Here is a 19,566-nt window from a genome sequence, read left to right as displayed (position 1 = left end):
GTAAGTCCCCTACTAAATAGACCAATGAAAACATAGTCAAGGACGCGGGAAGTCACTGGATAGGCAGCGCAAGGCGAGTCATTATAGCAAATTTTGGGGAGTCCTATGTCATGCAAGGGGCGGCTGACTGACATGATGTAAATAATCATTCCTTTCGCCTTGTAGGGGTCAGTTAGTCAACTAGTCAGTTCGAAACGATCGAGGAATAGCCAGTTTATTAACAGTAGTGTATTAAGGTTAAGAAAATTAGTCCATTGTCATTCCTTGATCTATAGGCAAGATGTTAAAGTTTAAATAAAATCGAGCCCATACCTACTAGACGTATTTCAACTGGTCAATGTGAACATGGCTTTATAATTTTCTATAATCTAATTGATCATGGGGTGTAGCAAAACTGAGTGACAATGACCACTCAATACTTTTTTTTACCCTCGGAATACTATTGAATATATGGTAGGTAAAAGAAATGGACATGTATAGTTTTCCCTCCTTCTATATAATTCTTTTTAATTATATTTTTTTTTATATTTTACACATCGGTTACTTCCACAGATGTAGCCTAGTTAACTGGACTGTGACAAATTAAAAGGCTCATAGGCATCGCAATCTAAAGTTGCCCTGATGTCATTTACTTCGGTATTTATGTCCTAAATATATTTCAATAGCAAAGTGCAATTCCAGATTGACGATTACGTCATAGAACATTTCAGCAGCGGTATGTCTAAAGCATTAGCTAAGGCCATTGTGAACGACTGCTATTTAATCGTTCGTTACGTCAGTCCTGTAGTCAGTGATTACATTAATTAAATTATAATATTTAAATCATATTACATACTTCGTTTTACACGTACAACACTCACGATAAATCTAAAATAAAATTATTTTTGACAGTAGCTGTCATTGTAATGGTAGAATTACCAAGTCTTTTGACTATTTGTACTAAACTAAAAAAAAACTAAATTAAAAAAAAAATGTAAACCAAAATAAATGATTTCTATCGTGATTAAGAAGCCGTCGATGAGTAAGAATTTCATACACTACATGAATTTAAAATAGATATATTTTTTCAACAAATTGAAGACAGCTTTATTACGTAATATTTTTATTATTTATTAGTTGAAAACAGATATACATAGCGCTATAATATCTATAGTCCAAATTAGATATAAGGAGTTTCGTTGACGAATATAAGTAACCGACATTTCCCAGCGACTTGACAAGTCAAGTGATTGTATACAGGCCACATAGCGCGCAGAACAGATAGGAAAAACGCTCTGGACCAGGGAAAAGCAATGAGAGTGTGAGACATCCACCCACTATGTGGATAAAAGACCTTGTTAAGATCAGATGACACTGGATGCAGGCCGCTTTAGACCGGTCTTATGACGGAGGCTTAAGTCTACCAATAGACATCCCACAGAAATGATGATAACGATAGTTAACATTATAGTTCGACCGGAACCGCTGTACCGCATACAAGAAAACGCACATACCTAACAAGCGATACAGTGGTTCAGTATATAGCAATCGATATTTAGTTTAAGCAACTACGTTTTTACACAGCTAAATTAATCAATTATGCCCTATTTTAGCTATTTTTAGTATGAACACATTAGCTGATAGATAAATTAGAGATTTGATGTATACACGCAGATTACTAAAAGTAACATTATCAACAATTACTTTGATATTCTCAATTCAATTTATCTAACAGTACTACAATCTGCACAAATAATTATTGAAAAATAATTTTCATATAGCAACTTAGGTTTTAATTCTCCCACAGATTGTTCAGCCTATACAATGCTTTCAAAGCCGGTATCTGGTCTTGACATCTTTGCTACATTATTATGTAGATTCTTAAAAGATGCGTACACTTGCTTGATAAAGCATACTAGAGATATAATTCATATTTTATATTAAATTCGTTTATTTTATCACGAATGTGGTCCAAATTTCAATAAGTTTAATTAGTTAATTATTTAAATGCATGGGCTATTGGTGATTTTTTTCTAAATAAATTATAAATGAAATTTTCAATAAATCTAGTGTTTTAAGTAAGACTTAAGTAGACATGTGCACACTGAGTAAATTTATATACAAGTCCTAGGAGGCAGTAAAATAAAAACACCGTAAAGAAACAGTTGCTCCGGGATTAAAAATCTAGCACATTGTAATATTTTCGATGATAGATTATAACTTGTTTCCGTTTTCCCAGATAATTAACAATAACAACATTCAAAACAATACGATCACAAAATTAAACTATTTATTGTTAATAAAAGTAGTAAAAGTTATCTGTATTTATTTAATTTTTAGAGTTATTTAATAATTCATTGTATTTTATGTGCATATGGTTTCGTCTGAAAAATAATTGCGATATTCCTACGTTTAATATTTAAAGCGTGTAAATTTTTACTCACAATTTTAGACAGAGACTAACGAACCAGATGAAATGTGATATACGATATTTAATAGAAAAGAATATATATTGAAAAAATGTTAAAATAAGTTTTAAGTTGTATTTATCGATTCTATAAATTTCTTATGAGGTGAAACCACAACCCGTCTTTAAAAGCATAGCCGCTGATTATCGTTGTCAAAACTTAATCAATCAATTCTATTGATAACAGTATCTATTCGAGTATTCATGAATAATTAAACCTCTAAAATGGCTAAGTCGTTAAGTATGTTAATTATGTGAAGATAACATACCATACATTATGGTTTTATTATGATTGATTTTGCTGTCGTCATTACGACTAAAAATATTTAATTATAGGGCCGACACATTCGATAGTAGTAATTTATTAATTTAATAAAAATATTGCCCTTTATCTCATCTCATTTATAATAAAGGATGTTCCAAGGTTAACGTCAGATTTCAATTTGACGCCATTTTAGTAGTACTAAGTACATAGGTAATCTTGGAAAAAGAACAAATTGACAGCTGACACCATTAGTAAAAATGAAGCGTTATAAAAACAAACTTTCAATACCGCTGAGATATTATTATTCAGTAATGAAAACACGGTGCATCGTATAAAATATTTATGATTATACATTTTACTTTAGTTTTAGAACACTGTTTAGTGTTTTATAAAATATTAACTGTCCTTAATAAACCCAATTTCGTTTAAAATAAAAATTTAGGAACGAGACAATGGAAACTTATAATGAGAACATGAAAAATTAACTGTTGTATTGTATGTTAAATTAAATCGTGTTATACGGAATGTTGAACGCGACAATTTATTTCAGTCGTATATTGATCCAACTGCAATATCAATATCAGGTATTTTTCTAAAAAAAAAAAAAAAAACTGCGTGCATACGACAGCAGATACAAGTTTATAAATATATTTATATTTATATAAACTTGTATAAAACTTATTATATAAATTTACGATTTATATTATATATACTACAACGTTTAAACAAGAATGTGTACATAAATATGTGGGATAAAAATATAATTTTATACAAATCAAATACAATCTTATATCAAAAGCAAGAAAGTAACCATTTAAAAAAATGCACAGGGTTGTCGAAAGAAATATTTCAACCAATCTGATTGTAATTGTTTCCGTTGACTTTATCTCACTTGGCGATATCATTCTGATCGTGTCTCCCACACGAGCGTGACATTGCTCTCTTGTGTGTAAAGAATTATTGAGAAGATCTTATCTTTAGGGTTGTCACTTTTTTTACATAAACCAATAATTATTATACGTCAAAATGATTGTTATCTGGATTATATCTTTCGTCATTTTTCATCTTATTTTCTGACACTTAAATACTTAAAATTAAAGAGGGTTATAAAGTATTTTCATTATTCTATTTGATATAAATTTTAGATTTCTATTCATTTTTGATGGCATTATTCTAATACGGCAAACATGGGTAACTTAGTGACATCGGTGTTTCAAATGGCAACCCTCCATACCCAATAAAAGTAGAAATTGCGAGCAACACATTGTTTACAGTTAGTTTGTGCGAACGGAATAATAATATAGCAGGAAATTTGGATACACTGCTATCACATAGGTCATAAGTATGTATTCACATTCTCGACGTGTATTCGATATGACCGAATTTTCAATTTAAAGCATCAAATTCTCGAAAAGAAAAAAATATTTAATTCAAGTAATTTATTTGCTTTATATCCATGCCGGTATATCATCATTTTAGCTATAGAACGTCCATTCCTGGATTAGAACGTCTCACATAAATTTCTAATAGGATCTATTTAAAGCGGAATGGATCCAGCATTTCCAACAAACTTAACAGGGTCGTATGCCAACCTTGTCGGTTCTACGTTTCTTGGGTTCGACCAAGTTCTACGCCACGCATTCCGGTCCGTGGCCTCCATTCTAGAACCTAAATCCCGGTTGGTAATCTATTCTGGCCTGCGCACGGCCGCTTCCGGTAACCGGTCGATTAAAATATTTATTGGAATCAGGCGTTACCTTGCGGAAGTCCATCCTAAGTAAGAAAAAGACCAATATTTAGTCACTTCCGCACATGCAGTGGTAGTCGTGCAACAAAGTGCACCGCCCGCCAGCCCGCTGATAACGCGTGCGGCAAATAATGCGAATTACACAACTGCCATCGTCAATCACATGTTTCACCCCTCCACGGGGCATCTTCAGGATTCATGTTACACCGATTAGTGCCAAACACAGAGTTGAGTAAAAAACAGAGTGTTCTCAGATAATCTAAAAATCCACAAGCGTTGATAGAACCTTTGTTCTGATAAATCATTAGTTTAATTAATCAGGGCACATCGCTCATGTAACCGAAGGCCTTAAAAGGTTTGGCCGAGAGGTTACAACAAGCCGGTAGAGACGACAAAGTCAAAATCGTAGAAAGTCGCTGTAGAAGGCAGCACGAGACCGGTCATCGTTTTTAAAACAAATATTTTTATACAAAAAAAACTTTTTTTTAACTTTTATAGAAAACTATTTTTTTATCATTTAGTTCATAATACAAATGAGCCTAGGTGAGATCCAGATTTGATTCTGAAAGATTCTGAAAGATTACCAGATTATGTTTATAAATGAAATGTATTCATGCCCTTCTAGAAGGTAATTCTATAAGTATTATTAAGTAAGGTCATACACGGCATGACGTCTGAACAGATGCGCTATAAACAAATAGCTTTTACAGCCTTTTGTGTCAGAAAATGTTTAGCGTCGGTCTACAGTTTGAAATGAACAATACTGATATGCACATGAATTGTTATCGTTATCGAAATTAACAGAAAATAACTACCAGGAAAAGCGAAAAATTATGTTCATTTTCCATTTTTCTGTTGTAATAAACATTGAAATTATACTGGTATCGCATTTAAGGAATTTTTTTAAGATAAAACATTAACCATATTTACTTATTCAGAATCAACTTGTATAAAGAGATCACTTTGAACTTTTTTTAATAATAATATATTTTTTTATTACAATGCGACTGGCCAGTGAATTTTGGCAGCACAAAGTGTACAGGAATAGGTACTAAACAATAATTCATTTTTATTTGTTAATCCGAATTTTGGTACCATTGGTTTTTATACAGGGTGCATCATACCAATCATCTTGTATATAATTAGTTAACTAATCAAAAATATATGCTCCATAGCTTTGATACTTGCAAGCACAATTTTTTAATAATTTATCTGTATGCATAATGATAGTCGAGTCTCCGTGACTTTAGGTTTTGATACTTTATAGACGGCTGACATTTACATGAATCAGCATTGGCGTCTCAATAGACTTCCTTTCACCGAAATCAACCGCGAATTATGCGGAGCTCGGCTTCGATTAATTTAATGATCGGCCAATACAACGGTAAACTTTAAGTAAACACCGATCGATAACTTTTTCCCCTTTTTCTATAACGTTCATTAATTCATCGCTTCGGATTATTTATTTTCAGCATTCGATTTTTGAAGTACACCTGACATTTGCTACTACGTCATCTCTGTCAACATTCTCTTTTGTAATATTTATTGCTACATTGTGGCCAGATACAAATGTAAATTTTATATAAAAACGTTTACAAACTTTTTTATAGTACAATTATTTATATATTTAATCTCTATTATATTAGAGAGACCGGTAAGTAATGTCATTTCTGCGCATGTCGATATTTGATTGTCATTTGGTAGCTCATTACTAACTTGGAAGACGTATACTAGATGCCAAAAATGTTGTTGATACCGAAGGTGAATATATTGTTGATCAGAAATAAAAACTTGTTATAAATGTAGACGTGAATTTAACTTAAGAAAGCGACTTTACTTTCCTTTTCCCCGAATACATGAATACGGGTTATAAGAACAAATCAGAAAAAAAAGGCAAAAGATAAATTAAAAACACTCATCGGACGGACTTGGCTAACAAGGAAAAATAGAGCCAGCGGCATCAAGTGATAAAGGAGTTGGTTATGGATGTGCATACATATTACAGATTATTTGTAATACACGTATCATAAAAATAATCATATACAATTATAACACCTGAACTATAATGCACAATTATCGCTTTATGTTTTTTTGGTTAATATTTAAAAGAACTTTAATTTATGTTCTTTTGAGATTCTTAAAAATATCATTCAGTGTCAAGTGAATTATTGCTATTAATAATAATAAAAAAGAAACATTTCGTCGATCATAGCATAAAAGTAGAAATTTTTCTCATTTACGAGAAATGGTAAGTTTTGTATATGGCTTTGGTAGTGACCAATATAAAAGGCGTTGGTCCTATAAAGCCGCCTTGATCGCTTAAAGGGCAAGGTGATTTCCTGTTTGACCTCATTTACCGTTTACCTTACATTCGATCAATAACTTTTCCCTGCACTACATACATTAAGCTGCAAAAAAATAGTCCGAAGTGGTATCTCTTAGCATAAGATCTACTTATAATATTTTTCTGATTAATTTTAAACAACGTTTAAGACATAACAACAAAATTTAGTATATTACAATTAAAGACCAATATTAGGGGGACCGGAAAGTAACGTCGCTTTCATAAGTTAAATTTACACGACTACATTTTTAATAAGTTTTTATTTCAAATCAACAATATATTCACCTTCGTTATCAAAAACCTTTTGCCATCTAGTGTACAAATTTTCAATGCCGGGGCGGTAAAAGTAAATCAGTTTTTCAGTGAAATATGTCAACAGAAACGACATTATTGTGCGGTCCCCCTAATAGTATTGATGAAAATTTTAGTTATACAATTTTGCATATGTAAAACCACACTAGGAATACAAGTATATACAAAACCAAATAAAATATGTTTTTTTTTCAATCATTTATTTAAGTTAGCCGAGAAAAGTCCAGAATAAAGCATATGCCTCCCCCTCCCCCCGAGATAACCACAAAAACCAGTCTTGCGCTGCCGGCATCCAGCGATATTCATGAATAAATGTAGTTAATACCAATAAAATGAAATATTAATATAAATTTTACACACATATTACATATACACAAAATAAAAAACTTTCATTCTTATCTAAGAATATAGAACACACATTATCATAGTCACACTAGAAAAAAAAAACAACCCTCATTTAAATACCCAAAAAAGCCGTTAAAGCTATGTTTTTACGTTTATCATACTTACGTGTATATATATGCACGAAAAGAATCAACATTAGACTAAGGCAAAATTGCGGTTTCCGTCACTTTTTATTACAGGACAGAGAAACCAATGGAGAGGATGTGATATAATTAATATGAAACTACTGTCGTAATTAAAAGTAGTAATAAGCGACTAATAACTGAATTTGTGTTCAACAATTTTAACATAGTTCCTGCCGTCTACAACTACTGAAAGAGGCCTTATTGTAATTTAGAAAAAATTTAAAACTTACAATAAAAATGGAATTTAAAAAAATGATTGTTTTTTTGTTCAAGTTAAGATTTTATGTACTCGAAAAACGTAGTATAATTTGAGGAGAAACGTTTCAATATTACATGACTTTGGTAGACCATTAATCACCTGTTACCTTCTTAATGTTGACGGATTCTCTTTTGAACGTTTTCGATGACCGTGTTTTTAATTAAATCTACTGTACTTGCTGGATATAAAGGTCTCAAGCTTGGACACGGATACAAATTTTTAGTCAAGATTATTACATTAATTTTGCTTTTAAATGACATTTACTTAACTAAAATGCTTACGCTAGATGTTGCAGCTTGATTAAAAAAGAAATAATATACAGAGGGTTTTACGTAAGCTTTACTGTCTCAAGTTTATAGTTTAGTTTTCTTACCATAAATTGGACCATCACAGGTTCTTTCGAGTGAAAATCGAAGTACTTAAGTTTAACAAATTACTTAAGTTCTCATCCTGTTGTTCCAAAAAGACGTAATAAAAAACTTGTTTCACCATATGTTTGTAAAAAATAGATATTAGTTTCATATAGTCTGTATGGTTATACGTGTAAAAAGCTTTAAAGAGGAGAATGTAAAGCTCATCTTCTGTCAAATAATGAATGGTATGTACTATCCAAATATAAACGGTTACAAAAATAATAAATAATGCAATGATAATACAGTAGGTAAATGAAAATAGTTTTTACAATTCGGATTACTGCATATTAAAATTATTTATTGTTACTTTATCATTCTCTGCAAACTTGATACAGTGCAGTGTTTATGATAACTTTATACTGATTGTTTGGAAGTATGAGTAAAAGATATAAAGTTTTTTAACTGATAAATTTGTTATATTCACCCCATTAAAGCTTTTACACCTATACCCAATAACCCTGTAAAATTATGAAGACAGACTACCAAAGGAACGAATTAAAATAAGCAAACTTACATAATATTCCACCAATTTCGTATTTCACAAAACTGTTCTCTGTGCTCACATCAAAGATAATGTATTCATGGTCGTGCAAATGGGCAAACATCTTGACTTTCAGTTATTATTCACTTGACGAATTATACTTACTTAATATTTTCTGATATTATGCAAAAGAAATAGTAATCACTGAGCCTAGGTTAGTTAAACAAACACTTAATTCATTTAACGAGTTAATAAACCAAAAAAAACCTTTAATCTCTAATTTTTAACAAATTTTATATACGCACGTGCGTAACGTAGTACTCATATGCGGGTAGTACGGGATAATCAATTCCCAACTATCCGTGTCAAATTTTAATTTATTTCCAAACTACCTTATTTTTATTTACTGTATAATTTTCTTAAGAACATGCTGAAATTTGTTCGTATTCGAAATTCAAAAAAGTTTTAAGCTGTACATGGCGTTTCTTAATTTTTTTTTCTAAATCGATTCCAGATTGACTACTATATCTTTAAAGCGGTAGTTCTTGTAGAGTAGCAAGAAAGAAACATAGCGAAATGAAAGAGATGGAATGATAATAAAATCGTTTGGTTGAATTTTGGCTCGATATTAAAAATCAAAACAATTGCTGCATAGAATTGTTGAGACTAAAAATATTTCCGTATTATACCTAAAAGTAGTTTCCAATTAATACCGATTTTATCATAAGCGATAAAACCGTACCTTACAGACATTGCAGGTGTGACTTTTTGATAACATTTATTATTTAGGGCCTTACTTCGCCTATGTAAATCGATACATTTTCGGAATTTCCACGTTATAGCGGATCGCGTTCTACGGGTACTCTCATACTACCGCATATAACGCGTTATAGAAGTTTAAAACAAATATTAAGAAATAACTAAGTTACGAACGTAATATATACGTTTTATTCAAGCAATCTAAGAAACTTGTGTATGAATAAAAACAATTATAAAAGATATGTAACCATAAAAACGGTTTTCAAATATACACAACACGCAGACATTCGTTAAACTGTTTACTATCGTCGTCATCATCATTAAATCAGCAGTAGGATGTCCACCACTGGACATAAATTTCCTCCATAGATTTTCAATAGGAACATTTAGAAGGTCATCTGTTCACAACGTGAGTAGACGTCTTACGTTGTGATTGTCGGTATATAATTTCCATTCCACAACGGTCTCTTTCATTCAGCTACGGAACTAATTATAAATATTTCTTATAGATATTCTCTATACATATAGATATTCTCTTCTTATAAGATAATCGCGATCTACAAAATCGTAGATGACAACAAAACTTGATGACTTAAATATTTTTTTAAATTGTATTTCGCAAAATAAAGCCAAAACAAACTTCATATCTAAACTAAAATATCACATGTATGTTCTATCTTGACATTTTAGGAGGATCGATTTAAAATTCCAGGAATCGTTGTTGTAAAATATTAAAAAAATAATACAACACAAAATTAATGCTCTTCGCCAATATTTTAAAGCACGCGATAAGGAACGTAATTTTAATTTATATATCAAACCCTTATAGTAAACTGTTCGTTTTTTGATTATTTAGCTATATTTATGACGTCGTTTAGATATTGGTTACTTTATTGGAGGGATCAGAGTCTAATTCAAAAATCGAATATAAACTGACAGACATTAAATGGACAGAAGTTTTTGTCTTTTTTTACATTCGAAAATACGTTTAATGTATTTATACTCCGTTTATATTTTTTTCATTAACATTCGAAAACGCACAAGTCAGTTTTTTTTCATCGAGTGAAATATGTTTGAAATTGCACTTTAATCTGGCATATAGTGTACAGAATATTTAATGTTTAATGGAATCAGGCGTTACCTTGCGGAAGTCCATCCTAAGTAAGATAAGGACCAATATTTAGCCACTTCCGCACATGCAGTGGTAGTCGTGCAACAAAGTGCACCGCAAAGCGCATAGAGTCTGTTTTGGCACTAATCGGTATCATAACTCCTGAAGATGCCCCGTGGAGGGGTGAAGCGCGTGTTGAGTAATTTTGGCGGTGGTGGTTGTGTGAAGTTCGCATTGTTTGCTGCATACGCATTTATCAGCGGGTTGGCGGGCGGTGCACTCTGTTGCACGACTACCACTGCATGTGCGGAAGTGGCTAAATATTGGTCCTTTTCTTACTTAGTACAGAATATTTTTTTAAAAAAAATAAGAAAGAAAACTACGATATTATAGATTGAAGCTAGAAATAAAAATTTTAGTTTATAAATAACACTAATTTAACAGTTCTTATTAGCTTTATAGCTCTTGTATCTTATAATTGGTAAATGAAAATGTTAATAATATTAATCCAGTTGCAAATTGGATCGCGGAATGGCGTTGTATGTGGACAGCGCAAGGCCGGTCATCGTGACGATATTTGGGGGAGGTCTATGTCTTACAGCAGGAGTCCATCGGCTAATATGATAATGAAGATGATGACTTACTGGTTATCATGAATAATTGGTTTTAATATCTGCTCGAGATATCAGGCTGCAAAAAATTCCAATTTCGTATAATAAGCAATGAATAATACGTGATTGTATTTGCTCAAATATAATAGAAATATATTAATAAGCATATATTATTAAAATAAATCGTTTCCGAACACGCAGTGCACGTCCGAGTATTTGAAAACATGATAAAAGTACGCAAAATCGAACAAAATAAGCAAATTTTCCACATCGTTCCAATTACATTCAATTGACTTACTCATCGATATTTTTGCAAAACTTGCTGTCACTTGAACAACGCTCTAAATGTCATCTCTCCACAAAACGTGTTCTACTTAAACCAATTTAATGAAAAACCAACAACTTAGTCACACATGCACCAATAATTTTATATCTATGGTTGTGTGTCCTTGACTTTGAGCTTCGACTATATAAGTTGCGATCGCTTAATTCATTAAAAATAAAATACAAAAGTTTGATTTACCTTCAATGTTTTAGCGTGCATATGTCTTACTGAGGGTAGACAAATAAGTAATTGAATCGTAATCGTTTCGAGTTTTGAGATAGTAAGTTTTAGTTAAACCCTGGGTTTCTTATATCTTGTGTCTAAGAGGTAGATTAGATACACACGTATAAATGATATTAAAAAAGTTATTGAGATTTGAAATTCAAAAGAGAAATTAAAGTCCATGTTCTGTTTTAAACAGACAACAAACAAAAAATGACAAAAGTCTATCGAAACCAGCAGTTGTGTGCGTGTGGACGCGGTTTAAAATAAGAATATACAAATCATGTAAAAAATAACGCTGTAACTGTATTTTATTTGATAAACTAGTAATATTTAAAAAAAAAATAAGGCCTAATTACATAACCAAATTAATTATAACAACAACGATCGTTTCTTTAAATACATACGTAGTAATTTTTACAAGAGATAATTAGAATCATAGAAGCATGCTTTTACAACTGGCATAAGCGGAACTTCCAAAAATTACGACTAATTTATACTCTCTGCACATTTAGTATACAATGCCAGGCGTGACTTAGCAACACTTCCTTCCTCAGGAAATAGGAAAGCATAGCAATAATAGGTAACATTCAAGAATTGATTCCCCAAAAAAAATCATAACATTAAGCGCATTTTATAAAATTTTCCTCATAATAACTGTATCATCATCTACAAAAAGAAATTTAAAATTACATAAATTCCCTTTTCAAATTATAAAAAAATCTTTGTCATATATTAAAACTACTGCTTAGAATTTTAATTATTTACAATGTTTACTTTAAAAAAAATCTATAAAAATAAACGAAAATATAATTTACATATATTTTGATTCATTTATATACATTATATAAACTTTATAACATATGTATTTGTCTAAATAAACTTTTTACTTTGGTTAAGCGAACATGAACATGTTTGGAATTCGTTATCGAAAGGTTTACAATCACATTTTTATTAAATAATTCAAACATTTGAGATATTGTTCACTAATAGAAACATGTACATATATATTTATATATGAACCTAGGGTATGGACAATCAAGTCAACTCATACTTCTTATAATGGTAAAGTCATTGATGATTCAGAAGTGCTTGTATGTAATCTACTTGAATAAAGATATTTTGAATGACCACATTAAAGTCGAATGACGGTCTGTAACGTCTCTTTCAGTTGAGCCTCGTGATAATGAAAATATTAGTAAATAAGGCAGATACTCACCATCGACTTTGGTGTGGTGTGGCGATGGCGGTGATGACTCGACGTCTGAATGCAGGCTGTACGAGTGTTCTGTTTTGATTGGCACCGCGCCCAGCGCCGCGTCTGTCATGAGCCTGTCGTGCAGCACCACCCCGGTCTTGCGTTCCACCAGCCAGTCTGTCATTTCTGAATCCTCGTCCAACACATCTTGCATCTCCTGGAAGGCAGAAAAACGGTGCAATGAAATTATTTATCAAATTGATACAGTCGTACATTTTGGCAGAGACTTATAGAGGCACCATCTAATAGGGACAAGGAACATTTTCGTAAATATGTGGATCGGAAAGTAGACAACTTAAAGTTTATCCTTATTGATTGGAGACAAAGTGATACTTCCATCAGTACTGAAATTCAATTAAAATTCTACCTACAAGGAGGGTAATACTCGCGGCGGCTTTCCCAAGACATGACCCATCGGTTTCGGTATCATTATATCTAAGGCCCTTTCCCGCACTATAGTTATATGAATGCAGTATGATCGCAAAGACAACAATTTTAGCTTTATTTCTCCCGATGATACCAATTCCCATGTTGGAACGAAAGTTGAAATCGAAGTTCCTTGCCGGGAATCTGTGCGGCCCGGGTCGATCGCACCTGGATCTAAGAGCTTAGCGAATTCCAATTAATTAGGAAGTCTTCAGATGCTATTTTCTTAAATACAGTGAAGCTGTAAATGCAAGAAAAAGAATAAGGCTTTTATGTATAAACTAACTCAAAGTAACGGCAATAATAAATAATAGTACATAAAAACTTATAGTCTTCTACAATGATATTTTTTTAATCTTATTATATTTATGATCGATAGCTGTCGATGGATTTTTTTATTTAAATTAATAAACAAAATGTATTATTAAAATTTCACAATATATTTAAATATATAACTGACTTAAGTCAGAGTTCATAGTAATAAAACATATGAAATATATGAAAAATATTATCCGTTTTAGCAATAATAGTAATCGATATTTTCGTAAGCCTAAATCGAGTAGTACATCGATGTAATGTATCTATGGTAGCATTAGTGGTGTTGAAATAAGGTGATGCAGGATGTTGATATTATCTCGGCGTATCGCAGTCGATGTTGCATGAAAGCGGTATCTTGGTTCTCATTTGATTTCAATCACGTTTCGCGTTACTATCTTTTTATGCGAGAATTCGCACGTGAGTTATGTTAATGATGTGCATCGTGATGACTCAGATGCAATTTCTTGCGGACGTAGCCGCTGTGCGTGTGTGCGCGCGCTTGCGGACGTACCTTAATCAACTACACATCCATACGGTAATTGATATTGGATTAATAAGAGAATATTTAGATAAATTATACTTCAATAACTGGTAACTTGTAACCGATACTTATCTTTGTATTACAAAACTTATGAAGCCACTTTCAAATTATTATTTCAAGATACATCTGTATAGAAATTTATTACGTATTGAACCAATTATAGCTCCAATTTATGTCTAGAATCTATCCAGACTTGTGGTATTAGTAATAACATGTTAAGATATATTTGATAACTACAAATAACTTTAATTTACGGAAAATGCGATCCAATAAAGTTTTTTAAAAAATATGTAAAAAGTTGCAGAAATCAAGAAATTTCTGAAAACTGGTTTTTCAAATCACACCAAGAATTTATAAGTTTATATAAACTACATTTTTCCTTACTAATTCCTTATAAAATATGTATAAATGTAGTTTTACATGCGAGTAAATAAATAATTTAATACTCTATTCCAAAACACGCTCGCCTCGGATTTCGGTGTTAATGAACTTTTTACTAACATTTCTATTTCTGCGGAGCATGAACCGTGTATTATTTATACAAATTTACTATGCTAATTACCTTTGGATACTTTAAAGGTGAAGTTCGTCTAAAGTTTCGTGTCGAACAAATATTTTCATTAGCAGCTCTGTTTAGTATAAGGCTGTGTAGCTCAAACCCTGCAAAGATGACACTTCCAGTATTACCTTGCACGGTTTGACACCTCTTTACAGTTCGACGAGTACCTCAAAGACCTCAAGTATACATTATCTATACCGATACATTATCTATGTCACCGAATTGGAAATCCGCCAAACTCTTAGGTCATTTAAGCGGATGTTTTAATGATTGGGCACAATGGCCCCGAGATAGACCACACAACCTTCACTAGAAACAAATTTGGCATTACATGTAATGATATCCGAAATCAATCTTTAGATGCTATCGAATTTTCGTCTTAACTTTTAAGGCTAACACGACTTTCACTTTGAAAAACATCAGCGCTACCTATTTTTGCTATCAAGCAGTACTATATCAATATGTGTACTTTGTTTTATTTATTAGATTCACACAGCGAATGCAGAACTTACTACAATATTTATAGATTAGAATTGTAAAAAAGCCAGTGTGATTTCTTCTAAATAGTGTATTTAATAAATTCAAATGCCTAATGCATATTTTTCCATTTATGTATTATTATTAGACATTCATACATTCGTTCATTCATTCACCTTAGCCGTCAAACGCTTGCTAAAAAGCGTAGGTCTCTCCCAAAGATCGCCACTTTGATACACAGATAGACATAAATATATACATCTATAAATATTAGATTTATGTTATAAACTATAAAAAAATTAATATTCGAATGCATATTTAAAGTAAAGAAATCTATGACACTAACTGTAGCAGAAACCAGAAGACCGGATAATATATTATTAACAAAATGTGGCAAAGAATGTTATTAGCACATATTTATTCGAAATATGTATCTCAGAAATATTTTTTGAAAGGTCGAAGCTGGTTGTCATAAGTGAGCACAAACTATTCATTGTATAATATTTCGAATTTACATTCCTATGGTACTTATTCCTGGTAAAATTGCCTAGGTGTGTCTCTTACCAGTGAGTAATTATTATTTTTATATCATGGTAGATTTTTGGGGTCAACAATATCAATTTGCAAAGTTTTTTCACTTAAATCAAGCAAGCGTAAATCAGTTTATTGTAGGAGTAAATTTATATGCGTGTCTTATAGTCGTTCACAACATGTCCAAATAAAATAAAATAATTTAAATACAGGGTGATTAATTCTAGGTGTTAAAGCTTTAAAGAATATGAATGTATAATTCATTTTCTGTCATTTGGTCTATGGCACAACGTATCCAGTTTGTGAAATAATATATGTATGTAAAAGTCTGTTTTAAAATTCGAATCACTACATATTATAATTAATTATCATTGTAATTTCCTGTGGCATTTCAATAGAAAAAAATTACTTATTTCAGAATGATCACTTTGTAATTGAAAATAGGTGTAAAAAAGATTTTTGCTGACAAATGAAAATTCCTCAATTTAAAATGTTTTACACCTATAACCAATTAACCATATACGTAATTTACAAATAATAATATAAATATACATGTGAACTGAATATAGAACGCATAAAGTTGACTGTGAACTATATAAAGCCATTACTTGATTGAAATACTGTCATAATTGTTATTCCTTAGCGTGCTTGTTATGGTATATCATCTAAATCAAATAAGAGACCACAGATACAATAAAAATTACACTTTTTAATCGGTCCGACGAACAATCGCATAAATAGCATTTAACAATTGCTATCTGTCATTGTTTACGCGTGTTATTTATGTCAGCGTTTATCACAGACAACGCTGTAACTGCTAGCTACGGTATAGTAGCACGTGTCAAATGTTTCTTTCGTAAAAAAAATATTCAAATAATAAAATAGAGAAATTTATAGGCATATCTACAGGATGATTTGTTACAAGTGTAAAAGCTTTTAAGACGTGAATATATAGTTTATTTGTCAGTAAAAAAACTTGAAAACTTTTACACCTATTTCCAATGACTGTACAAAGTAATCACACTGAAAATTATTACATTAATTAATTGGTATACGGCAAGCTAATAACTTCTGACATTACATAGTCCGCATTGACTGATAACAAACAATAATTCTTTTTAATAAATCGAAATCTGAATTTTGAAACGCTTTCTCATACTACATTATTATTTCTGAAACCATTGAATTTTATGGTTACGGTGTACCATGAAATTGACCACGAATCAGTAATATTATCCCTTTAAAGTTTTTACACCTATAACGAATCATTCCGTATGTACAGAAGTTAATTCTTATTTCAAAATACAATAAAATTTAAATTTGGAATCAGAAGCTTATTGAGCCAGAAGAACTGTTCTGTTTTTGAATGTCCTTAGCACTGGTCGGAAGCTCATCAAGCAGTCGCCGGGCGTCGGCCGGGGTCGGTGACCGTGTTTGGACCACGGCCGTTCATTCACCGCTTCAGTGTTGCTAGCAACTCGCACACTAGTGGCCAAGGTGAAGAACGCGAATCGCCAATCAGAGTGACGCTAGAAACGCAATTTAATAGGTTATATTGACCTCACATGTGTCAAGCTCGGCTATTTTTTATCTACAAACTTTTTTGATCAAAAAAGATTTAATAAATAGCCGTTATGCAGCACATCGTAATTTATTACTTTATTAATACGTGTCGAACGATAAAATTAATTATGATAATTACTTCGATATAAATGTTAAAAAGAAAGTTTTTAAAAAAAAAATAGTTAAAAAGCTTTTTACTAGATCATTTAATTTAAATCTGTTTGATTGCTTGCAATAAATCAAAGTTATTTCTAACCAAAAAAAAAAGACTAATTATTTAAATTAAATAGAATTTTTAATATTACCATAATAACTTTTATCACTGTAATTTTATAACTGAATCACATCTGTTACGTGATGTTATAACTTTTCAAGTGAAACTAATTAACACTCTTACTGAAAAAACATTATGATTGCATTATGATGACAAATCGTCTCGGGAAGAGTCTATTGCATATTATTTCTTTTTAGTAATTTTTTCCTTTTCTTCTTTGACTCGTTTTTTTTTTAATATGTAATTCTGCTTATGTCGTTGACTTCATATTTCAAAGATTATTATTATTGGTATAAGATGATAGAACGGAAAACATTCCAAAAATATTTTATTGTCTCAAAAATTACTTAGGTGATAAAATCTGTACAGTAATAATACATAGTGAAACACTTAAAGTAAAAACTGAAATGTGTAACATTTAATTATTTTTTCTATTTGAATGCAACAGGGTAATAATTTCTGACAGTATAAAATCAACAGGGACAAATATTAAACAATTAATGATTTTAATCTGTAATAACGTAATTTTTAAAAACGCTTTTTCTTACTTTCTTACTATTTACGTTTATACATAGTTGTTGATGAATAGGGTGTACCATACATTAATTGACGGCAAGCGAGCGATATTTAACAAAAGCTGTTGAAACATTGCTCAATAGAAAACTGTGTACGAGGTTCGAATATTCTTAATGTTTCGTTAGCAATACTCATGACTCAAATACCAAGTACGACTGGTGGTTGCGAGTAAAAGTACATATCGGATCCCATTGATTAAATCGCTCCTGAACCAAACACCTATAGAATATAAAAGTAATGACTAAACACTTTGTCATATAAATCGAAAATACTTTGTAAAATTTTCCCATAAATTAGTTTAATTGACATACAAAAAATAACCGGCAGTGGATTGGTAAATTGAAATGATAGTGGGCTAGCCACATATCGTGAAGAAGTGATGGCCATTGCACCCTTAAAGTTCTGGAGTGGAAACCTGAGACAGGCAAGTGAAGTACGTCCATAAAATGGACAGATGACTTGTTGAATTCTTTGGAAGATGCTAGATGAAGGCCGTTTTCTACCGGATCTATTGGAAGGCCTATGTCCAATAGTCGACGTCCTCTAGCAGAAATGATGATAATAATGATGACGGAAAATAATAAATCTGCTAAAAAGAAGAAGAACAAGACTGCGAAGAAACTAAAACAAACTAGGCGTTTTATCCGCCTGGATATTTATTTAAAAATCGAGAATTGAAAGATGAATTGAAATAAAACATTAAACTATAGTAGTGAGAGATTACTGTGTTAAAAAGTAATTTCAATTTTAGGCAAAAATAGTAATGACTTGCATAAAATTTTTAGGTATACGAAAATTGTTCATTTTATGGATGGATAAAATATTATTTGTATCGAAAAATTGCGAACAGAACTAAAATAAAAAACGCATTTTATCTGTCTGTTTAAAGTAATTCTAAATATATATATCCGACGTACAATGAATGTTATAAACTCTTAATAATTATTACAAGTGATAAAAAAATTCATGTCACACCCCTCATATATATGCAGCGCCCAAAAGTACAGCGGACGGGGTATTGCTCCTACGGGCCCGCCTCGCAGCTTAACGTCGGCCGTTTGTGGGAAATACCGACCCGTAAACTATACTGCACGTGACAACCATCCTAATCACGTTCGAGGCCCGGGTAACACTTGACGTTACGTTGAACTCCCGCTTAGTTTGTTTGCATTGTCCGAACGCCTGTGTGACTGGCGCATCGCATAATGAGAAAGAAAA

General features: G+C 31.5%; 1 protein-coding gene across 3 annotated transcripts in view; it reads right to left on the bottom strand.

Moving 5' to 3' along the window:
• Positions 1 to 19,566, bottom strand: part of CrebA (Cyclic-AMP response element binding protein A) — a 142,864-nt gene that overhangs the window by 9,969 nt on the left and 113,329 nt on the right. For 2 of the 3 annotated variants that reach the window (XM_068771765.1, XM_068771766.1), the window contains exon 2: positions 13,045 to 13,240. In XM_068771765.1, the coding sequence (XP_068627866.1) occupies positions 13,045 to 13,240 (196 nt within the window). Of the gene's footprint in view, positions 1 to 8,830; positions 9,016 to 13,044; positions 13,241 to 19,566 lie in introns of those variants that run through there. The other variant, XM_068771767.1, reaches the window with a different exon arrangement.

Source organism: Battus philenor, unplaced genomic scaffold (assembly GCF_028537555.1).
Source record: "Battus philenor isolate CCGP_79_NKW_IND1 unplaced genomic scaffold, ilBatPhil1.0.hap1 SCAF_4, whole genome shotgun sequence".
NCBI lineage: Eukaryota > Metazoa > Arthropoda > Insecta > Lepidoptera > Papilionidae > Battus > Battus philenor.
Note: the sequence above shows the minus strand (reverse complement) of the source record. Positions and strands in the feature narration are given on the sequence as shown.